Source organism: Protomyctophum parallelum, assembly GCF_964188405.1.
Source record: "Protomyctophum parallelum genome assembly, chromosome: 20".
Taxonomy (NCBI): Eukaryota; Metazoa; Chordata; class Actinopteri; order Myctophiformes; family Myctophidae; genus Protomyctophum; species Protomyctophum parallelum.
Window position 1 is genome coordinate 36,261,433 of NC_139718.1, and position 25,729 is coordinate 36,287,161.

The following is a 25,729-nucleotide window of genomic DNA, read 5'->3' on the forward strand; positions in this document are numbered from 1 at the left end:
TACACACACACACACACACACACACACAGCTATGATTAAATAAAACATCAAAAATCTGCAGCAGCATAGAGAGAAAGACAATGACAAGAGAAGGAATCCATGAAGAGACTGAACCAAAGAGGCAGAGAGAGAGAGAGAGATAGAGAGAGAGAGAGAGAGAGTGAACAGAATAGCAGCGGATTACAGCACCATGAAATCAAATCGGATAAAAAGTGACTTTGTGACTAAAGCTTCCCCACCTCTCTCTCCCTCTCCCTCTCTCTCTCTCTCTCTCTCTCTCTCTCCCTCTCCCTCTCTCTCTCTCTCTCTCTCTCTCCCTCTCCCTCTCCCTTGCAGGTGCAGTAAAGTCCTCAGTGTTCATTTAGCCCAGAGAGAGTATGCAGATGGACCTTTCGGGTCCATTAGGTTACGTAAAGATAAGACATTTATTGATACCGCAAGTATCGGTATGGTTGGTTATCTGCAGCCTACCAAGCTGTAGATTCAAAAGGGACAAATACTAAATAAACATAGACAAAAAAAAAGTTTTTTTTCTCCAAGGTGGTACTGCAAAAAAAGGATTCCAAGGCACTCCATCTTTCACCAAAGATGGAGTGCCTTGGAATCATTTATTCTATTGCAAGTCTGCATTTTACACCTTTTGGAAATTAAGTAGTACCACCCTGGAGAAAAAAAACACATTTTTTTTGTCTATAAACATACCTGTATTACCAAACAGCACCCATCTACAGTATAGATAGGGGATTCACACTATGGTCTCAGATGCGCACTCGGGACCACTTGGCAGATGCTGTGGTACTGTGGATGCTGCGTACCGTTCCCCAGAGCGGATCAGCCAACTGTTCCTGGGACCGCATCGGGACAGATTGAAGTGTACTAGGATATGGATCGATGCAATGTGAAAGCACTGAATACAGTAACAGTTGAATGAAGTGTACTAGGATACGGATCGATGCAATGTGAAAGCACTGAATACAGTAACAGTTGAATGAAGTGTACTAGGATACGGATCGATGCAATGTGAAAGCACTGAATACAGTAACAGTTGAATGAAGTGTACTAGGATACGGATCGATGCAATGTGAAAGCACTGAATACAGTAACAGTTGAATGAAGTGTACTAGGATACGGATCGATGCAATGTGAAAGCACTGAATACAGTAACAGTTGAATGAAGTGTACTAGGATAGGGATCGATGCAATGTGAAAGCACTGAATACAGTTGAATGAAGTGTACTAGGATACGGATCGCTGCAATGTGAAAGCACTGAATACAGTTGAATGAAGTGTACTAGGATACGGATCACTGCAATGTGAAAGAAAGCACTGAATACAGTTGAATGAAGTGTACTAGGATACGGATCGCTGCAATGTGAAAGCACTGAATACAGTTGAATGAAGTGTACTCGGGTGCAGAAGAATCAAGGCCAATGTGAATCATGGCCAGGGAACCGTATTGGGGAACAGTTTGAACCAAACAGACTCAGTGTGAATCCCCTATCAGAACAGTTTGAATCAAACGGACTCAGTGTTTATCCCCTATCAGAGACTCAGTGTGAATCCCCTATCAGAACAGTTTGAATCAAACGGACTCAGTGTGAATCCCCTATCAGAGCCACTGACTCAGTGTGAATCCCCTAACTGACTCCTGCAGCGCTTCTATTTCTCTATTTTTAAACTAAATTGGTATTTTCGGTATCGGCCAAGGACTTCCATATCGGTGCTTGCCTACTTTGAATTTGAATCCTAAGAGTTGTGGACATACCGTACGAGGTTTCCACCTGACAGAGACGAGACGATACGTTACTGTACTTCTGCAAAAACAGGAAGCCATTAACAACAAAGTTAACTTTTTTTCCCGGTGAAGTTTGCGCTCGCTTTGCAAAAATCAATTTGTCATACTTTACACATCGCCATGGAGACCCTCTCTGGAATCAGGGAGCCGTGCAAAAATAAAAAACATTGAGTCATTATTCAAACTTACATTAAACACAAATACCTCAGATTAGTATATTTGCAGGTTAATGCTAGACATGCTTGTTATTTCCAGAGTTATGGAGCCTCATTTGTCAACACGCAACTTAGCTAAAAACCAGGCTTTGAAACAGATATGAGGCATGTGTGTGTGTGTGTGTGTGTGTGTGTGTGTGTGTGTGTGTGTGTGTGTGTGTGTGTGTGTGTGTGTGTGTGTGTGTGTGTGTGTGTGTGTGTGTGTGTGCACGACTGTGCGTGTGTGTGTGTACGTGCGTACCGAGCAGATTTACCTGAAATTATATCGTTGCTGTCAGCATAAACCTCTTATCTCGATTATTCTTGTTATTATTTTCCCTTTTTCTTAAATGAATATCTACTTGATCATACTACAGCGTCACACAAAAGCAGATCTACAAGCTCAAGCGACACATTTTAAACTTGAAGATCTGCTACTTTTTTGCCATTTATGAATTTGAATCCTCAAAACTAACTGTTTTGGACATATGAGGTTTAATTCCACACGGCAGAGACGATTATGTATGAAGTGATTGCAACGGTCTAGATGCTGAATATTAATGTTGCATAGAGAGCATATTTTTGTGTGTACACTAACGTAAACTGAACACATCAACGGCAGCAACAACCAAAATGAATATTGTATGAGAAGACTATGACTCCAATATGTTCTTGTATTTGTAATTTAGAGGGAAACAAAAAGTCATACAGGAGTCAGGACAGTGGTTGCTGTTTTTCTGCTGGGAAAGTGTTGCGAAAGATAGGACCTAAAAGTAGCCTATAGGTTAGGCCCAGTTAGGACCATCCTACCATGGGTTAAGCCCAGTTAGGACCATCCTTGCCTTCATCCCAATCATAATAGCTGAATGTTATCTTCTTCTGAGCACCCATGTGACTCAAGCCCCGTCTTCACTACTTAACCCATTAAGACCTGAGACCAGACACTTAAACCCGAGCATGCTCTGCGACGCGTTGTCAGCTTACCTATCGGCTATCTTCAGTGAAAGCTTTCCCCACAATAACAGAAAACAGAAGAGACACTAGTATAGGGCCCTGAGGGACCATACAGAGTTCAAATGGATAAACCCCCTACTCTTAGTGAAACAAACCGGACTTGCAACTGTACTTGGACCGTCTTTTTTCCCTGTAAACAACAAATCGCTTCGCCAAAACACTGCCGATCTACAAGCTCATCACACCACGTCGTGTTGCGACGCGACGCGGATAAGCTGGATATGTTTCCCCCCCGCCTCTGACACGAGAAGACGCAGCTCTGCTTTTCCCCATAGTGGCCTACATCCATCGCAAAACAATAATGATTCACCACAGCCTCTGTCTTCACATAATGGCCAAAGTCATTCACTGAGAAGCGTCCACGTGCGTGCGTGCGTGCGTGCGTGCGTGTGTGTGTGCGCGCGCGTGTGAGTGCGGAGGTATGTCTGTGTAAGTGTCCACATAATGGCTCAAATCATTCAATGATGGCCTCTGTGTGTGTGTGTGTGTGTGTGTGTGTGTGTGTGTGTGTGTGTGTGTGTGTGTGTGTGTGTGTGTGTGTGTGTGTGTGTGTGTGTTGTGTGTGTGTTTAGTGCATGAGGGCCAGAAGTCAAGTGGCTGAATAAGTACAGACATCAATAAGGCAGCAGACACCTGCATGAAATTACAGCCCGGCACATCAATCAACACAACAGAGAAAACGCCTCAAGGTTACCCAGACAGGCTTTGTGTTCCGTGGGCCGCCGGTTTGAACCCCGGCCTCACCTTATGGCCAGAGAGGAGAAGAACAGGCTGTAAATGTCCGCTGCTGCTGGGGAGACATGCTCTGGATACCGTACAGAAGTGGGCCCTAAAACACTGCAGGGTCCTCCGGACCCGTTTGCGGCGCGTTAATATCCAATTATAAAACATTTCCTGACATTTTATTTAATTATTTCAGAAGGTTTATATATAAATAGCCTAACTAAGTTAGGCAGAGAGGCTTATTGTCGGTATCAATTTTCAATTTACAATTTGGGCATTTAGCAGACGCTCTTAATCCAGAGCGACTTACATTAAGCAAGAACTAAAACATGGCGATACATCATATACATAAAGACTAGTTATCATGAATCATGGCTAAGCTACAGCCAGGGTGCGGGAGTCTATCCCTGTTTCAATGCGCTAGACCAGCAGTCCCCAAACCTTTTTGGCCGTGCGTGCACCCCCTGGTACCCCCTGACCTATATAGCTGACACACCCCCCAAAGCTCAGTCTCGTTGTATTTGGCCGAAAATGATAATTATTTAAATATGATTATGGCAAAAAATAATCACAGAATGCCACTGCACTGAGAGAGCTGCTGTATACTCCCAGAGCTGCTCTATACATCTCCTTACAACAGTGTTTTACCGGATTTTGCAGCTCGTGTTAAACCATTCTGACCGGGCACCCATTTTGGTGTTGGCATCATGTTATGCTTTAGCTATTGAAAAATAGCAGATCTACAAGCTCATATCGCGCCACCGAGTGGCGCGATACGAGCTTGTAGGTCTGCAATTTTTGAAAAATCGAAGACACTTTTAGAATCTGATCTCAGGTCAGAATGGGTTAATAATGAAACTGTCAGGATGTAATAGACATTTTTAGAATCTGATCTCAGGTCAGAATGGGTTAAATAACGCCGTAAAACCACCGTTATCCTTTTCATGTCACTCCCCCCCCCTAGAGGGCCTCGGTGCGCCCCCTAGAGGGAACCCCTGCGCTAGACCTCTGGTCGATGGAATGCTGAGGTGGAGCTCAACACCTACCATCAGCTCCCAGTACTTTATACCACAACATCAATATGCTGACTTGGCGGTGCCCGGGATCGAACCCACGACCCACTTACGGCCGAAAGGCGAGAGCTCTACCGACTGAGCTATATAAAAAACAAAAAAAGACATTGTGAAATTGTAGTTTGGCAATTTCCACTATATATTTTTAAATAAAACTTCATTGTGTTTGGGGAAAAAACGAAGACACCAAATGTATATAACTGCTCTATATTACATATTACAGTGAGTCTATTTCTATGTCACGTCATTTAAAGTAAAGGGCCGGATGTATGACTTGACTAGATTGTCACTAATGATATTCCATTAATACCTATGATATTCCATTAATACTGTACCCATATGATATTCAAGAAAATAATGCATCAGCATTGTAGTTTGTTTTATGAAACCATCCACCCACACAGTGCAGCAGCAGTACTATCCAGATCTAAGACCTGTGTGTGTGTGTGTGTGTGTGTGTGTGTGTGTGTGTGTGTGTGTGTGTGTGTGTGTGTGTGTGTGTGTGCTCAGACAAAATGCCTTTGAACCAGAATGATCTCTTACTGCTGTGTGCGTGAGTGCATCTCTCTCTCACTGTGTGTGTGTGTGTGTGTGTGTGTGTGTGTGTGTGTGTGTGTGTGTGTGTGTGTGTGTGTGTGCTTGTGTGGTGTCAGGGAGCGGGGCTCCTGCTGGGAGCTACATGGTGACATTTGGGAGCAGGCTTCACCTCACGCTGCTGCAGATGAGAGCTGTTCAAAAGACCTCTCATTTCAATCAGTCTACAGTCAACACCCACCCACACACACACACCCGCACACACACCCGCACGCAGGAGAGAGAGAAAGAGAGAGACAGAGACAGAGACAGAGACAGAGACAGAGACAGAGACAGAGACAGACAGACAGACAGACAGACAGACAGAGACGGAGAGAGAGCGAGATACAGAGAGAGAACGAGAGGTGTATGCAGGTCTCTGCCAGGGTGGGTTTGCTTAGCCAGGAGCACCTGCAAACTGCGGAGGTTAGTCATATCCAGTTGGAATGGGATCTGAGAAATCAAACGTGAATGAACTACAGTAAAATAGTAATAGAGTTATAGGACACAAGATGAATTGGCCAGAGTGTGCATGCAAAGTCTGACCCCAATCGGTTTAACTGTAGAGGAGATTAGCCGTTCACACACGGACTCGCACACACACAGGCACGCACGGACACGCACACACACACACACACACACACACGGACAGACAGGGGCGTGAAGCTGAAAACCCTAGTCCCCGGTAACATCCTACTATGCCAAATTGTAGAATCCTCTTCACAACCAACTCATTGCATATACATTTCTCTGAACTTTGACCTTTCACCAAGCATTTTTCCTCTTTTCACGCCATGTGAGAAGGTCATCACTGGGAAACATAATTATTATTATAATTAACATATCACTGTGTGAGATTGGAGAAAGAAGTACAAGTAGAAGTACAAGTATAGGAAATTGGAAATACTATACAACTACCTCTAAATTGTACTTATGTAAATGTTAGTAAATGTACTTTCCACCACTGTCCCTACCTCACTTTATACGTCTCTCTGTCTGCCTTTCTCCTCCTCCTCCTCCTCTCCCTTCCCGTCAATCCATCTATCCCTCCGTTAGCGCCTCCCTCATCCCTCTCTCTGTCCAAAGAGAATAATCAATAGTCATTTCACACTCAGGTCGCTTCCTGTCTATAGGGACAAGACAGGTGACCCCTGAGGGGGGAGAGGAGAGGAGAGGAGAGGAGAGGAGAGGAGAGGAGAGGAGAGGAGAGGAGAGGAGAGGAGAGGAGAGGAGAGGAGAGAGAAGAGCAGATAGGGCAAGGAGAGCAGAGGAGATAATGATTACGGAGGGATCCATTCTGGTCGATGAGGTCACACCTGCAGCCTTAGAAGACATCTGGGTCAACGGCGTGATCATGGCACGTACCAGACACACTAATAATAACAAATGGCACAACACACACACACACACACACACACACACACCCACCCGCACGCCAACGCCTGTCTGACTTGAACTTCTGACTAGACACATCTGGAGCACAGCAAAGCTGTGGTAGTAAAGCAACTAACAGCAGGTTCTGTCTTCCACATGGTCAACAGTCTTCTGTCTGGGTTCTGACATGGCTCGTATACCCCACCATCTCATACCGATTGATTGATTGATTGATTGATTGATTGATTGATTGATTGATTGATTGACAGAGGGTGTAAGTGCAGCCACTAAAACCCCACGCAGTCATCTAATATACTATAGGCGAAAGCTTTCGCAGAAAATCATCAATCTACAAGCTCACAACACGTCGCAGCGTGACGTGTTTTGAGCTTGTAGATCGGCTATTTTCAGCCATTTCAATGTAGAGCGAAAACAGAACATACACTAGAATGAAGCCCAGAGTGATTCCGGTCAACATGCTACAATTGAACAAGCTATGCTAAAAGGATAGCACGAAAGGTCCGGGGGGATTGTTTCTGTTGTGGTCCTATGTCCTCAATTCATCATCTAACTATTGCCCTCATATCCCATCATCTCATCTTATTCTTAGCCTTTCATACACCATCATGTCCTCCAGTCTGGATAACAGAGTAGGACGCAGGAGACTTTTTTACCAGCTGCTTGGAAAGCGACATCCTGTGCGTGAGGAGTGATGCGAATCATGCGATATATGATGTTTGGCGAATGGGCTACCTGAGCGTGTACAAATACAACCAAATGGACCCATGACTTTTACAATCATGACAGAATCACGACAGTTTGACATTGTTCAACCCGATTTCAGTGCGCAACAGAGACAATATCCGCATATCCCCACCAGCCGAGGTTGTATACCCAGGCCTGTGGAATTCAGGCAGTCATAGTAGCCAATTTGAATGGAATCTGTTCAAACTGACAGATGAACAATATATTGCTGTCAGGTGGAAACCTTGTATGACCAAAACCATTCCTTCACAAAATATATAATAATTAAAAATAAATAGTAAAAATAGCCCACAATGCATCATATTAACATCTTGACACATTGGGAGCTTGTATCTTCTATTTGTTACTGTGGACCACCACCGCCGGAAATAAAAAAGCAGCTGCATATGACTGTCATCATGTCTTGTTTTTGACTTTTTTAAAAACCCTTTATTAACAAACTATAAAACGACAAACACTTCACTTGTTTTCAATCAAACATTTCGTATTATTAAACAAGGGCAATTTTACCCAAAAAGAGAGAGAGAGAGAGAGAGAGAGAGAGAGAGAGAGAGAGAGAGTGGGATGTCATGTGAATGAAAGACAGAATGCAAAAGAGTGGGGGAGGAGAGACCGAGAGCAAGTAGGAGGGAGAAAGACAGATGGAGAAAACAGAGTAGGAAGACAAGAACATGAGTTCCAGAGAGAGAGAGAGAGAACAAAGAGACAGTGAAAGAAGAGGTGCAGCCGGGCGACAGAGATACAGAGAACTACAGGAAAGACAACGGGTGGATGTTTGTAGAAGCAACTGTACAATTTGACTGTGACTGTGTGTTCATGCGCGCCAGTGCGTGCGCGTGTGTGTCTGTGTGTGTGTGTATAGCTGCACCTGTGAGTGAGAGAGGGTGCGTGTGTGCTTTCGCACATGTGTATGAGCGTGTGTGCTTTGTGTGTGTGTGTGTGTGTGTGTGTGTGTGTGTGTGTGTGTGTGTGTGTGTGTGTGTGTGTGTGTGTGTGTGTTCATCCATGTGTGTATTTAACCAATCTAAGGTAGAGTATAATTGAAGTCTGTGTTTTCAAGGACAGGCAGATATTGGAGGGAAGGAGGGAAGCTGCACAGTCAGCAAGCCCAGACTGATTACACTGTCTGCAGGAGTAGAGGAGAGGAGAGGAGAGGAGAGGAGAGGAGAGGAGAGGAGAGGAGAGGAGAGGAGAGGAGAGGAGAGGAGAGGAGAGGAGAGGAGAGGAGAGGAGAGGAGAGGAGAGGAGAGGAGAGGAGAGGAGAGGAGAGGAGAGGAGAGGAGAGGAGAGGAGAGGAGAGGAGAGGAGAGGAGAGAGGAGAACTGAAAGAAAAGAACTAAACCAAACAGAATTGTTTGAGTGAACGAAAAGAGGCAGAGAGAAGAGGGGAAGAAAACAGCCAAAAACAAAATAGTAGAAAGAAACAGGAGAGGAAAAGAGCGGCAGAGATGTACCGTAATATATTACACGTATACAGTATGCAATACCAAACCGTATGTCCAATCGTATTTAATATCGCTATACTTCAGCTACAAATGAAAGGATTCAGGCTAGGATTCGCCCAGAATAGGCACAGCAGGTGTTTCCATCCGTCTAAAGATTTAACCAATGAATTGTATTAAGTGGTATTAAATAATAGTCTACTGTACCTACATTGGATCCATTGGAACAAAGGGTATTTTCCCCATTTCCTGATAAGTAACTGTTTTGGACATAATGTACAAGGTTTCCACAACGCTTCCATTAAATCCCAGGGGATAGTAGAATAGTACCTGCATGTGTGATCTGTGTGAGATGAAAAACATTCTATTGTCCGTTATATGCTCATTTCAAATGTCTGCAGAATGCCCTGATGTGCATGCCAAGTCTGATGGCTGTTTTCAGACGTCGTTCAGTTTGGGTTAACAGCGTAAGATTTCCATGTTTGATGTCTCGCTGTTGTCTCAGATATGCCTGGAGTTACACTGTCTACTAAACATAAAGTGTAAGAGGATTGTGTTTGATTTGACATTGATTGCCATGTGCAAGGGTATTACATTTGTTCTGCCCTCAAGTGTGTCATGCCGTTTTATTCTGTTGTGTACAGTCAGTGTCTTGTAAGTTCATTTGTGTTGGGCACCTTTTGGTGCATGACATTTAAAATGAACTAGAAAGGGTTGTTCAAGATCCCAAATCTCTGCCAGGAGGCATGCATGCCCTACCTACCCGCCTCCATCTTTCTGTTTGTCTGGTCTGGTGCAAGTGATGATAATGTTTTGGGGTTTATATGTGCCTGGGTATGAATAGACATCCTGTGACAATGTGCGGAAAGGATATAAAAAAGGACTCTCATTGCATCAATACAGGGCATCCAGAGTAGACAGGCTGTTTGTTGACCTTATGCACACCGTTGCCATCATTGACAGCCCATTCATCCAAACAGAAAAGTCCTATCGGATTGTATTAAACAACGTCAAACTCACCAACAATGCAGCTGTATGAAAAGCTTGAATTATCCTCTTTCTATCTGCAAAGTGTTTGTTTCATAAAAATCCACCATAGACATGTTATGAGCTACTTCCTGTCAATAAATTCCTTGCAGATGATGGTGTCAGAGTTTGGAAGCGCTCGTTATCAGTAAAGCAACCTCCTGCTCCCTCCTGCATTATGTGCATATTCAAAACAGGTGGTACGCATGGGCTGTTGAGTGATATTCAACGAGCACTTCCAAACTCCAACCAGTGGTCCGGGGACCACCAGTGGTCCTTGAGGGGGTTCCATGGGTTAAAATGAAACCAAATGGACCCTTACAGGTCCATTTGGTTTCATTTAAAACTCGGTCAAAAGAGTTCAATTTAAACATCTGCCTGGACTTAATTTACAAGATGTCTAAACAATTAGAGCATGTAGTCATTTTGATCAATGTTTGCCTGTTATCTCTGCTATGGTACCACATCAAAACAACATGGAATTGTGGACAAAATCTTACCAAAAAAAGAAAATATTGAGGCTACATTGAGGCTAAATGTCATCAAATGGTGGTCCGTGGCTCAAATGCTAAATAAATAACATTGGGGCTTGATGTGAAAAGTGTTGAAAACCACTGCTCTAGACTCTGCAGTAGGTTTCAGGTACTTTACCCCCTTGCGGCACTCGAGAGTTCCCCCTTTTCAAGCACCTTTTGAGGACATGTTGTGGGGGGTGTTCCTCCGTGGCTATATCGCAGTCAATCAATCTTTATTATAACGGACACAAACACAACAAAACCTCTAGTTCCTATTCCAATAAGCCTGCGAGGTCCACTTTGACACTTTCCGACTTTAAACCAAACACTGAGGATTTCTGCAGTGTTTATACTATGCCAACTCGGAGCTAATCAATAGGGTGAAATGTCTGTCCTACGCTGGGAGGACGCACCCTCACTTCATTGCATCTGCCAGAATGTGGACTGCCATAATGCAGTGACGATGCACAAACTGGTTCGGGAGCCAAAGGTTAGGTTTTGAAAGGTATAGGCTGTAACTATCGATGACTTCCTTAGCAATTATTCTACCGATGACTTTTTCTTCAATTAAGCAAATAATAAAGAAGCCTGTAAAGAACATAGCTGGATAGCAAAAGATTGCTTGTGTAAAAGGGTTCCCAACGTTTTGGCTGCATGGGGAACCCGAAAATGCTTTGGCCATGTCTCGCGACCCCCACCCCCAATACAAATTGACCGCTACAATAACCTTAATAATAGAGAAAATAAATAAATAAATACTGAAACCAGATATAATCATTGAGGAAAGTATATGCATATGATATGTGTACTATATGTAAACTCTGAATTTCCTTTTTCCAGCCATTCAGTTGCATTTCTTTAGTACTTTTTGACAGCAATGTCCGTGTTCACCCATGTGTGGTTAACCTATGTGACGTTAATGAGCACCAGTATGAGTACCAGTAGGGGCGCTGTTGTGCCATGCAGAAACAGAGAGAGAGAGACAGTGCTGCAATGTTGCCTGCTAATGAGAGAGAGAGAGAGAGAGAGGAGGGGTGGGGGGAGAGAGCGAGGGGAGTTGCACCACTCGGTTCACACGGGTGTGATTCTTTTTAAATAGTTGGAGACCCCACAGAATAATTTAGGGACCCCCGAGGGTGTGCAAGTAGAATATACTTGCACACAATACTCTGGTTCCAAAGAAGATCTAAAAAAACGACAGGATGAATTGACATGGATTTGCCGTGTACTGTCATGCTCCCCAGAGAATGACACCAAAGGATTGTTTGGTGCGGCCTTACCTCGAGTGCCACCGCGTTATAGGCCAACATTTTCAACTGGACAAAAGATTATCTCAGAATCTAATTGGCGGATTGCCACGGGACTTGCCGAGTGCATTCACGCTCCCCGGACGGTTTACCATTTCGCCCTGGGGCCAAAATGTCAACTTTGCACACAAGACATCTCGGGCTGTATTTTGCGTGTCTTAAGTACCAGGTCTTATTCCCTAACTTGAGTAAACTAAAGACCTGGAGGCGTGGTCAATGCTCTTTGGCCACTCAGAATAGCCAAATGGCATTGATCACGCCTCCAGGTCTTTAGTTTACTCAAGTTAGGGAATAAGACCTGGTACTTAAGACACGCAAAATACAGCCCCTCATCTCATAATCTAATGGGTGGATGAAACTATGCCTTTCCTCCGGTGCCACGCTGGGCCAACATTTACACGCGTCCGCTTTAACCCATTCTGGGCGGGAACCCCTTTTGGTGTTTTAAGCATCATGTCATACTTTAGCTATTGAAAAATAGCAGCTCAACGAGCTTGCAGATCTGCTATTTTTGAGAAATCGTGAAAACATTTTTATATTCTTTCAGAGCGAACTTTTTGAACTCAAATATTTGCTTCTGTGGGGGGTCCCTGGAACAACATATTTTCAGATGTGCGTTGGCGGCCGATTACATATAATTTTTGGGGTCCTTGACACGAAAAGGTTCGAGAACCACTGATATAGAAACGTAAGGTTTTTCAGAAAACGGTCATGATTTAGAAGACATTTTATAGAATCTGGTCTAAATGGGTTTAAATGGGTTATAAGGCACTTTGTAGCTTTCTGGTAGTTCACTTATATTGTATGTTGTATTCAATGAATGATAATATGAATGATAATGAATGAAATATATACCACTGTCCAATTATGGCCACTAATATACAGTACAATTTAAGTACAAAGTACAATTTTGAGGTATTTGTACTTTGCTTGAGTATGCAAAATGTTCTGTACTTTTACTTCTACTCCACTACATTTCAGAGACAAATATTGTACTTTTAATCCACTACATTTATTTTAAAACTTTAGTTACTAGTTATTTTAAGATTTTGATTATCATTACAAAAACATAGCCTATATACATTTTGTATACATTTGAAAACTTCAAATGGGACATTCTGCATGAGTACTTTTACTTTTGGTACTTCAAGTACATGTTGATACCAATACCTTTGTACATTTACTCAAGTACATTTTGAACTCCAGACTATTTCTATATTGCAGTGCTGACACTTTCACTTCAATAAAAAGTGTGAGTACTTTTTCCACCACTGCTACATTTCTATCCACACTAGTGAGCGCGAGGCTCCTAGGATGGCAATGGCAGTTGGTTTAAAGCTACTCGTATGCTGTCACTTGTTGCATGGCCTCTGGGGGGGCTTTTTGCCTCTTGCTCTCTTTCTCCAATCCTCAAAGGCAACAGTCTTTGGCGTGTTAACTGGCCCACAGGGGAGGAGGGATGGCGAGAGGGAGGAGAGAGGACGGAGCAGTGGGTTATAGAAGACAAGGCCCACTTTGTGTTGGTGGTTTGTCTGTTGTCTGAATGTTGGCCAACACTTGGTCACACAGTAAACAGACAATTAAGACGGATATCTAACATCTGGGGCACAACTACTGGGAAGTGTTTAACGACCTCTAGGACAAAACAAAAACCTGGGGCAGACATTATGTGTTATTGGCCAACCAGGCAACCACAGGGCTCCTTAGACCAATCACGGACCAACCACAGACTTGCGTTACAGGCCAGCCAATTCGCCATTCAGACAGATATAATTATGTTGGTTATTAGCCCGCCCTGTTTCTATAATGAAGGAGAAAGTTAGGATATTTTTCGGCAACACGGATGAAGAAATTGAAAGAATGTCCATGACGTTTGGATCGTCAGAGACCATCGTGGCAAATGACAAATGGCGGACAATTCTGAAAAGATACACTTTTACAGATATTGATTCGGCATGGCAGTGGATAATATATTGTCGTTCAATGGTTACGTTTAAATGTGTAGTGTTGAAACTAACTTGTTTCTATGCATGGGTCCTTCTTTATTTACTCGCGCGCGCACACACACACACACACACACACACACACACAGAGACACACACACACACACACACACACACACACACAGATCTGACTGGGTAAAGCGCAGCATGCTTCCAACTGAAGGGCCAACCCCCCTAGGAGCAGTATTATCCGGATTTTCTTAGACCATGCCGACAGATTTTCATGCAAAATTGAAAATCCGTCTTGAGAGATTAGGCCACGTGAGACTAGACCTAAGCTAGACTACTTACTCTCTCTCTCTCTCTCTCTCTCTCTCTCTCTCTCTCTGTGAATGTATGTGTTCTCTCTGTAATGACTGTGTCTCAGTGTCTGTCTGTGTCCAGATGTCTCTCATTTTGTCTCCATCATAACCCTCTGTCACCAACTCTGTCCAAGGTCATCAGCTTGCCCTTTACAACAATTTGTCCTCTGTTGCCATTTAACCCATCCTGTGCCTCTAAGCATGCATGCGTTTCTTTCTACCTGTCCGTCTTTCTGTCCAACCTACCCCCCCCCCCCCCCCCCCCCGCCATACTGTTCATATCGACATCTCTCTCCTGTGCTCTCTCTCCTGTGCTCTCTCTCTCTCTCTCTCTCTCTCTCTCGTACCTCTTATCACAGCATACCCTCTTCTCCCCCAAGCCTCAGTCTGTGACAATAACCCAATATGTCTCCCTCCACCTCGACTGGCCTCTCCAGGGCAGCAAAACAAGCGCTCCGACGGCCATCAGGAAGCCATTAAACAGCCATTTGGTGCGTTAGATGGATCTAACGGGTCCTCCAGCAGGGCACACGTCCGCACAGTTTCACTTCACATCAAGTGGAGCGTGAGAACAAGCTCTCTGACTGATTTCACCTGTGCTCATCTCGCTCCCTCTGTCTCCCTCTCTCTCTCTCCATTTCTAAATCTCATTGTCTATCTCACAGCTGTCGCCGGCGCTCTCGCTCTACCTGTCATTCTCTCCATCTACTCCTCCATTATTCACTTTCTCCCTCGCCTACTCGCACTCCCTCCTTCCTGTACCCTCACTCACTCCCTACGTTTTTCAATCTCGTCCGTTCTCTCCCCCTCCTCGCCGTCTCTCACTCGTACATCCCCGTCCGTCCCTCTGATTTCAGCCCCCCCCCCCACCGCCTACCTATTTTGAGCGGTGCAGCCACTCCAATGCACAGCTTTGTGTGTCTGTCTGTCTGTCCGTCCGTTTGAGCATGGAATCAATTAAATTGATTGGCTGGATGATGTTCTCATCATCATCACATCATGATAAAAGCCCTAGGGATTATAAGGGTTATCAGCCCTATAGGGCACAGCACGCCGAATTGTCACTATGTGGGCGACCTCGCTGCCAAAGGAACACACTGTACCGTGTCAAACATGGGACATAACTCTTCGCCAAGGATGGTTTGCTGTTAAATTCACAGCTGAGCAGACTCCCTCCCCACGCCGCTGAGGGCTCCCAGTGGGACTATACCATTTCTCCACCGAGGCACTTAACTCTGTGACAGCAAATGTTAATCTATTTATTCAATTAAACCGCTGATTAAATGCCATTTTCTTGTTGTCTCTCTGTGAATAAATAACGGTTATGTCGCATCACCCAGCATGCATTGTTGCCCCGGGTGATCATCGATAGAACGGATGCATCAATCATACATGGATGGAGGGGTGGACAGAAAGCCATGGATGGAGACGTAGTTGAGTGGAAGGGATGCGGTGGTGGAAAAAGTACTCACATTTTTTACCTAGCAGTATCAATACTGCAATGTAGAGGTACTCCGTCACAAGTAAAGGTCCGGAATTCAAAATGTACTTGAGTAAAAGTTCCAAAGTTTTGGCATCAAAATGTACTTAAAGTACTTAACCCATTCTGACCTGAGATCAGATTCATACGAGGTTTCCACTGGACACACACTGGTCTGACGAACCCATTCTGACCTGAGATCAGATTCTAAAAATGTCAGTCGTTCTTTGATTTTTCAAAAATAGCAGACCTACAAGCTCGTATCGCGCCACTCGGTGGCACGATATGAGCTTGTAGATCTGCTATTTTTCAATAGCTAAAGCACGACATGATGCCAACACCAAAATGGGTGCCCGGTCAGAATGGGTTAAAGTGAGGTCAAGGTCACAGTTTGATGTGGCAGGAAGCCCAACACACAGTAAACACAGGGAGAACATGCAAACTCCACAGAGGAAAGGACCCGAAACCAGCTTCTCCCTTTAACCACCATATACAGTATACAGTAGTTGAGGGTGTTGTCCCTAGTCCTCCATGCTGGTGTCTTTTCTGTTATTGTGGGGAAGGCTCCACGAGCTCACAACGCCTCGAACGAAAGCTTTCCCCACAATATGGATGCTGCAGGTTTAAGTGGTTATAAGAAAACATATTTTTGTGTTCAAATAAATTATATATTTTTTGAATGGCTCTATATTCCGATCGTGTAATCACTGCTATAGAGGGTTTGTTCAAATAGCAGGGGTCTCTCCATCTCTCCAGATCTTATAATGTGCATTAGTTAAGGACCAATTATATGAAGATGTGGTTGAACATTGGCGAAGGGCTCCTTTTAAGTGGTTAAAGTGATTGAGAGTGAAAGAGTTGAGCGTGTTGCTCGAGAATGCATTGCTATAGCTTGCTTCCACGCACACACACACACACACACACACACACACACACACACACACACTCTAGCTGCTACACGGAATAAATCCACTAAACAGAACATACTCCATCTATCAGTGTTGCTTGATTTTGCAAGAGAAACAAGCAGCGGAGGTCTGTGGAAACAAGTCCCAAAAGCAGCGACACACACACACACACACACACACAGAATATTTTTTAAACATTTTAACAACACACCTTGCAGCAGTCCCTGGCACAAAATATTTTCATTATTTTCAGATGGGGGCCCGCGGACAAATACTAACATCAGTAGTACGTTTGATAATCACAACATTTTGAAGCCCAAATAAGCTACCCACAACTACTGATATTTACAAGCAACAATTATAACAAGCCAAAAGTCGCATATACCGGTATATAGCAGACATACTGCGCTCTATCCCTCCCTGCCATCAGAAATTAGTTCATTTCCGTTGTTGTTCCATGTCCATATAGTTGTGTATGGAATAAATGCACCATCTCTTCTGCTGTAGCCTTTTGCAAGACGGAATGTTCTCTGGGTAGTAAATGGTAATGTAGCTTGTGCTGTGAAACAGTATGTGTTTATTGCATCTCAATTAACTAATTAACTTCAAACCAATTCCCCCTCTCTCCGAGCGAGGATGCCGAGAAGTTTGCCCAGGCTAAATGACATGGAAATTCAGACGTCGGCGCTGGCTCACAGACAAGCTCCTAAATTAATCCTGGGGTCGTGTTTTATTCGGTATGAAAAGTTCTGACTGGAAAGTTGTAATGTTGACGCGTGAGGGAATGTGCCACTGGCAGAACTGTGTTCAACCATATAAAGTATATTATACTTGATTGACTGGGGGCCCACTGCAGGCATTCATACATGGTCCTCCTTTTAAACTCTCTACAGTCTACACCAACTCTTTTTGCCGGAAATATGAAGTGTTGTGAGCTTGTAGATCAGCTATTTTTGCCTATTATGTCATGCGTAGAATACAGGCGCTAGGGTTACTGTTTTTAAACTAGGGACAACATAACAGAGCTTGCAAGATGACATTAAGGTATGATGTTAAAGTATCTACCCATCTAGCCACCTATCCATATACCCATCTATCCAACAAATTATGGAGGTAGGAGTTAGGAAAATGGCAATGAAATAAAATAAAAAATTGAGCATGAATGCATAGACCGTATTTGTTTGGTTTATTCCTTAACTATTGAGGAAAGCTAATCAATTATCCTTTCCGCTGTGAGCACAAAACGCAGCACAATAGATTCTCATTCCAGACTCAACTGCTGCATCTGAATGTGAAGTCATATGGATTTAATATCACAGCCTGTGTACCGTTATGTTGTCTGTTTAGAAGAAAAAAGCGGATACATACACAAAGCGCAGTCTGGAGTGTGTCAGCGTCGACATCCTCCAAAACAACACAAACAACTTCAGTGAAAACACACAAGCTTTCAGGAAACAAAAGAGGATTTGTCCACTGGCACAGGGAAAATAGCTTTTCATAAACTGTGCATTTTAAAAGAAACACAACAACAAATGTTTTCTGTTTTGATTTAACTTAATTTCCTCCTCAAACTACTTCTGCTGTTTCTTGTTGAAGTGTCTATCTTTGACAGGATGCGTTGCTCTGTCTAAGCTCACAGAATAGACACAAATATGGCCATCCTGTCCAATGAGGCCAATCCACACCATTTTCTATACTTTTGGAGTTTGATGATATGACAATCCAAAAGTAAAAAGAGAGCAATCCACACCGCTAGGAATATATTTTATTAACCACTTGAACCCTATAGTTTGTCTATTTGGGCAATGTCATAATAGGCAAATATTTTGCAACATATAGGCAAACTTCTTTTATAAAATTGCACATCCGCAAGCTCAAAATGCATCGCAATGTGGTGAGCTTGTAGATTGGCTATCTTCAGTAAAGAGATTTGGTGTGAAGGGAAAAAAGGGGCCGAGGTTAGAGCCCTGAAGGAAAACCAAGTATATAGATAGAGTTTAAGTGGTTATTCACTATACTAAGAGACCAGACCTCTACTTAAGTTTGACAGTTTATTGGCAAGACTCAGAGTGGGGGCGTATACGGTATAGTCTCAGGAGCTGACGGCCATCGTATAGCTCTACTTGGAGAGCGGTCGGTCGTCTCTGCTCCGTCACTGCTCCGTCACTGCTCCCCTTGGATTCTTGGAGGAAAAGATATGGAAGGAAGAGCGAGAATCGAGAAGGAAGGAGGAGGTTGAGGTGGAGGAGGACGACGAATTTGAAACCAGTGAATAGCCGATCTACAAGAGCAGTACTCACGACCCATGTTTGGTCAGAACAAACAAGCCGGCCGAGAGATCAAAGGTTTATTTATACTGTGGTGATTGCAGCAGGGATTGGCTGTGGTGAGTGGAGGCAGGTGTAGTGGATACAGGTGATTGTGAAAGGGGAGTGGCTAATGAGTGAGGGCAAGTGTGGTAGATAGGGAAGCGATTGAGAATGTGGCGTGGCCGGGATAAGCAGAGGGTGGTCTCTACTCCTGAAACTATACGTTGAACACAACTACATTAATGAATGGTGGTTGTATACCTTCAGACCGTCCTCAGACCTCAGGATTGATGAAGGTGTAAGGACCCAAACGTTTATGTTTTATGCAAGTTCGAGACAGAGTGTGGGAACAGTCTCTTTTTACATTAGGCTATATTATGTACTAACTGCAGCTTCTTATGTTCTGAAGACAAAGTCATCCACTGAAAATGAATGCAATTGAAGAACGGTGGTCCAACCGCACACGTGTGTGCGTGTGAAAAGCCAATCAAAGCCAGCAAAACTAAAGGTGTACATTTCACCTCAACAATCAAAGAAACATGCTCCGATTCCCTCATCATGTCACCAAATCACATCTCATGCACGCACGCACACACACACACACACACACAGGTTTGATTATTTCCATTTCAGTTACCGGTACGTATGTAGAACTGGCTTTTGCAATAACACTGCAGATACCAACACAACAACAGCAGCAGCAGCAGCAGGCACAATTGGAATAGATTATACAATAATCGTCACATAAGCATGCGGAATAGAATAGAAACAATCGGGTAATAGGAGACAATAGAAGATTTAATAGCACATCACCCAGCCACAAATACAATCCTTTACATCATCACACTGCAAGTGACAGCCGCCTCCACTGCAATAATAGAGCACATTCACTCACACTCGACATTTAGCCTCACGCTGACCCGCTCCAATGACACAGACACAGACACAGAGCGGCTGCACGCCTCTAATAGAGCCGTCAATTGTCAGCAATGGAGTGAGATTTATTCCAGTGGACAGCACATGGCCCGGTAATTAGCAGCAGCCATAATAAGCCATGCAGGGAACACAATGCATAGCCCTATAGAAAAAGGCACCTTGCACCTAATGAAGAAAGATTGACGGGGGGAAATCCGTATGTTGTCAATAGAACAGAACAGAAGAGAATAGAACTGGGCAATAATATTTAATATATTGTGATGAGACTAGATAGATAGATAGATAGATAGATAGATAGATAGATAGATAGATAGATAGATAGATAGATAGATAGATAGATAGATAGATAGATAGATAGATAGATATAGTAATATATATTGTCACTATACCAATTTAGAGGTATTTGGTCAAAATATAGCGATATTTGATTGAATCCATTTAATCATCCAGCCCTGAGTGACAAACCAGGAAAGCATTCGGTTATATAAGTCCAGTGTGACTAAAACAGTGAGTGAAAACAAACTAGTTCCATTCCACCATAACAACAAACCAAATCAAGTTTACAGCAGTCAGAGGGCCCCCCTGAACACAGAGCAGCTTTGCCCTGTAGCCTTTCCATCCTCCATTCAATCCAATCCAGCATTACCTGGATTGGCACGGCTTGGAATCCATAAGGCGTAATCCATGTGCCTAGTTGCCTACATTAAAAAAAAAGTTCAACAGCTGAGAGCGTCTATGCTAATTCTCCCCCCTGTCAGGCAGGCCAGGGCTCTGAAACTAACACACACACACACACACACACACAGCCAGAAGTAGTGGGAGACTGGGAGCTAACAGTCTGGCCTAGCCTCAGAGAGAGAGAGAGAGAGAGAGAGAGAGAGTGAGAGAGAGAGATGAGCAGACAGGCGCGTTTGTCATCGATGAATGCACATGTTTTCCTCGACGCTAAAACAGCTCGCTCGGAGCGTAAACAACAAAGTGGGGATATGCCTGCATTACAGCCGAGGAACGCTGCTTTCTGAGCAACACGCGCGCGCACGCGCACCCCCCACACACACGCAGCCAGCCCCCCTTCCTTCTCTCTACGAGACCTGTTACCCAGCCAGAAGCTCTCTCTCTCTCTCTCTCTCTTCTCTCTCTCTCTCTCTCTAGGTGACAGACACAGACACACACACACCCCGACTGACATTGACACGCGCGCACAGACATAAACACACACGCATTATACACACACGCGCGCGCCGTCTACTCCCGTGTGAGAAAAGGGCAGCGGCAGCACAGTAAACTTGTGGACACATAATATCACACGGCGACGATTCGAACAGCAACAAAATGACAAGCGATGAAAGGAGCAGAGTGGGAGGAGAGCAGAGGAGATGTGAGCCCGGCTGCTTTACCGTTCTCTCCGCGACGGGTCCTGCTGTTGTATGCTCGGCTTGGTGGGCGCCATCTTCCTGCAATTATTTGATTTCTTACTTTTTCCTCTCCCCTCCGTCCCCTTCCCCTCCTCTCTCCTCGGGTCTATTTGGACACGAAGCGTGGGGGGCGACGCGGGGCGCCCTGACAGCAATGCGTCACGCGAAGGTGTGTTAAAGACAAAGCCATGTCGGTGTGTGTCGTCTAGTAGTGTGTGTGTGTGTGTGTGTGTGTGGCTGTGTGTGTTTGTGTGCGTGCGCGTGCGTGTGTCCCCGATGGGCTGCCTGCAGCCTGCAGCCTGCTGCTCCTGACTTGACTACCAGCAGTGGAAAACGCCGAGACGGAGCTGCGTCGGCATGCCGAGCGAAGCGAGCCTGAGCCCGGGCTGGAACGCGCCGAGAATCCCCGCTGGTTTCCCCACACTGCTGGTCGGGTCCGTGTGTGTGTGTGTCTCTCCCACGCCACGGCACGGCACGGCTTCTCCTCCCGATCGCTTCTTACCGCGCGCGCTCTACTCTCTCTCTAGCCCTCTCTCTCTCTACTCAACAACACACATACACACTGCTGTCATACACGCACGCACACACACACACACGGGGGGGGGGGGGGAGTCACAAGTGGAATTCCTACGCTATAGTGTTGTGTAGGGCTAGGCTATAGTAGCCTATACAAAATTAAACAAAATATATAATTTATACAAATTAAAAACATGTTCGCCGGGCGGCTCCCTCCGGGCCCCCCCCCCCCGGCCCTGCAGAGGGTTTGTCCGCGTGTGTTTTCCACGCGTGGAGGATCTGTGAGGTGAGAGAGCATTATAGGAGGACCATCTCCTCTCCTCTCCTCCTGCCTGCCTGCCTCAGCGCAACAACGGTTGTTCATGGAGTCAGTTATTTCTCTCCCATGGTTTATTTCTCATATCCTATATATACACACAGGTTGCATGCAGGGGTTTGTTCATTTTATTTTAGAAACAATGTTGTCGTTAACTTGTGTGTTTTATGAGCTTTGCTGTCAGAAAAGATAAATGTCTCCCCCTTTTGTCCCCAATTTATAGGCATAAATAGGCCTAACACAACGTGTTATGTCGTATAGTCCTGTTGCAAAGAATATATAGGCATATATGTTGCATGCATGTTATCAAGATCCCCTCGTTGAAACAACCAGCCTAGCCTATACCCGTGCACTTACAAATAGAAGACCTATTTCCCTAATTAATTAACAGAAATGACTAAACCTATAACTTTTTTTTTGGTCAGCAAAAACACCGTCTATTGACACCGTCAATAAAAGCTGTGATGTGTTTTGACGGGCGCCGTCGATTGCCTCAACACACGCTCATTAAGACGCATTCCAATACACGGGGAGAAACTACACCGAAGCCTTTTTTCTTTACATATATTTCCATTTCCTTTTATGTATAATTCATTGTAGCCCTAATAGCTTCGCCTACTGATTAACCCGAGGCGGCAGGCCGTGCAGCTGAAAGCCGCCTCTATACACCAATGACCCGTCAAGGTCAAAGGCATGCCGGCTCGGCTGGATGGATGGATGGCTGCCTGGCTGGGGCTGCGTGGAGCGATGCTTCCTAACGTGGGGTCCGGGGACCCCCAGGGGGTCCACGAGGGGGTTCCGGGGGGTCCCCAGCGAAATTATTTCATAATTATATAGTATTAAATAAATATACATAAATAAATAAATTAACCCCCCATTATGCTTTGGCTTTTCACAAATGTTTGACTATAATCTTGAACAATTATGGGGGAAAATACATTTTAAATAGACATTCTGTTTATAGGGGGCCCTTGTACACAGTTTTATTTTATTGTATATATATTGTATTTATTTCACATGGGGGTCCACGGTCAAATACAGGGTCTTGACGTGAAAATGTCTGAGAATAGCTCCATGCAGGAACGGCTGTTGTCATTTCAACTCTGGCATGCATAAAGACGTAACAGGTTATTCTATTGAATGTAGTCACCATGGTGAGCTATATTGATTAGCAAGTTGGATAAATACACTAAAGTATGGCTATAGTCCTGTTTTGTTTTTGTTTAAGCTTATAGTAAGAATGTCTATACAACTACAATAGAGTTGCTGTTTTTCTTTTCTTTTTTCGCCCACAAGTTAGATCTAGAGCTTGTCTTATAGCCTATATAGGCTAAATTAGAAATAGTTAATAAAACAAATTGTTAATACAACCCAATTGGCATATTCGGGGATGCCTTGGGTTTTGACATGGCGTCTAAAGTTTCAGTAAAGACCTTCCTTCCTATACCGCGGTTAGTTATATACGTGCGAATGAATGTTGCTGTCAGCTTCCTTCTCTCTCCATCTCGGCCTGTTTATTGGGGGCAGTCAAACGGAGGAGACGTGGATAATGGGGTGTAATGTATAAACATATTAGCACACAGCTGTTAGGTTGAAGGGGGGGGGGGGGGGGGGGGGCATTATAGAGAGCACTGCAGGGCTTGATGGAAACGGCCTGTAGTACATAACGACAGGGGAAACGGTACATGACCAACACCCCCTCCCCCACCACCACCACCACCACAAAAAGTGTATGCCTCGCGCCTAGCCTATAGCCTACTTTAAATGGCCGTTTGCAGCACGACAATGCAAAAGTTAAGAGCTTTCGCGTGCTGCTAAAGTCAACTTTTCTTTCGAAGAGGTTTTGAAGAATCTTGAACAAAATAAATCCTCATTGTTATTTATTTATAACATGTACTGTATAGCTTATTTAATCCTATACACACTGACACAAATGAAACCAAATGGACACTTAACGGACTGAGGATGTATGAGGCCAATTAAGGGTTGATTGTTGTGGGCCTTTGCATGAAAGATGCACACTTTTCCGCTACGAGGCAAAACATGTTCGTTCAGATCAGATCAGACGGTCAGGCGGTCTTAATGGTTCCTGCATGGTCGCGTTATTTTATTTGTTGCTTCGGAGCGCAAACACTAAGCGTCAGTTTGGGGCACTTGGAGCTGGAGGGGCCCCCGTGCAGTGATGTATAATGTCCGTGACTATACGGTGACTCTGTTGTGTGTTTGTGTCCCCCAAGCGTCTATACGACGGCAAAGTTTACAAGCAGTGTGTGTGTGTGTGTGTGTGTGTGTGTGTGTGTGTGTGTGTGTGTGTGTGTGTGTGTGTGTGTGTGTGTGTGCGTGCGTGCGTGCGCGTGCGCGCGCGGCGTGTTTTTGCCCCCCTATAGCTCTGGTTGATTAGAAAAATATCCCTACTGAGCGACGTGGCGCATAAAGCAATCATTTAGATTAATAGTGGGAGAAAAAGAGAGGAATAAAATGATAAATAATAGACGGCAATTAAGTGGATTGTTATATATCCAACGACAAGTTGTGTGAAGAGAGTCGGTGTGTGTGTGTGTGTGTGTGTGTGTGTGTGTGTGTGAGTGCAATTTCTGTCACGGCGGTATAAATGCTCAACCTCTCGCAGTCTCGCTCGTCTCCTGAAGTGACAAACTCAAGTCGTTATGGTCAGAAACAGGCTGCTCTTTATCATTTATCTGCTCTCTTTTGCATGAATCCAATATAGGCTATACCCCCTTGAAGCGTATAAAGTCTTAAGATGTTATAGCCTATACTTGTTTGGAGCCTTTGAAAGAAAGAAAGAAAGAAAGAAAGAAAGAAAGAAAGAAAGAAAGAAAGAAAGAAAGAAAGAAAGAAAGAAAGGAAACTCCTCTCGGTCCCAAACGGATAAAGATGTTGTGACAGTTGGGTTTTATCCCGTTGAGATGTCCATATGTCGGAATCAAAGAAGGGATGGCATACAGCTACAAGATAGCAGCTTTCAACCTTTGAAATGGGACATCACACCACCGGGGGATTAGTCCTATATAGACTCTGACAATCCCCTGCTCTTTCTCGGTCTATTATCTCTGATCTCCACCGTTCAGAAAGAGTCCCACAGAGTTACAAATGCCCAACTGCAGAACACAATTGCTGGAATGTTGATCTCCGCGCTGAAAATATATATAATAACCAAAAAGGAAAAAAAAGGAAACTCGAATTCAACAGTGTTAACTTAAAACTATCAGTGACACTCATCTCATCCGGACACTGATCCGACATACCTCTGCTGGTAAGCGGAGATTCCCTGGACGCTCTGAGGGTTCCCGTTAGTGCTCCCCGGCACTCTGCCGATCGCGGGTCCCGTCACCATCCCCCCTCCGCCGGTTCCACCACCTGCTGCAGCCGTCACCTGCACGCTGAAATCCGGGAAGATCCGGATCATGATCCCGTTGTTTGTTTGTCTCTCTTTCTCGGGTAATAGTATAGTCCCCTCTCCCCCTCTCCCTCTCTCGACACGACCCGATAAACCAAAGGAGAGAAGTAGTATAAGAGGTGGAGAGCTACCGGGCAAGTCAATGAAGATAGGTTGTTATTTCTCCCCAAACATTAAAAAACCCACACAAAAAAACAAGATTGAATCCTTTATTTATCTCTTTTCTTCTGTCTGGTGATCACCGGAGCTCCACGCGCTCACTCCAGCACCACTGTCGCCTCCACGACACCACGGTCCGCGGCGACCATTCCTCCGCCGGTCATTT

At 44.5% G+C, this 25,729-nt stretch overlaps 1 protein-coding gene across 1 annotated transcript in view; it reads right to left on the bottom strand.

Moving 5' to 3' along the window:
- Positions 1–21,513, bottom strand: part of npas3 (neuronal PAS domain protein 3) — a gene marked incomplete at its 5' end in the record, with an annotated part of 363,474 nt that extends 341,961 nt beyond the window's left edge. Inside the window, 2 exons of the mRNA XM_083791702.1 lie at positions 21,137–21,299; positions 21,498–21,513. Of these exons, the coding sequence (XP_083647828.1) occupies positions 21,137–21,299; positions 21,498–21,513 (179 nt within the window). The remainder of the gene's footprint in view (positions 1–21,136; positions 21,300–21,497) is intronic.
- Positions 21,514–25,729: the final 4,216 nt, after the last annotated feature.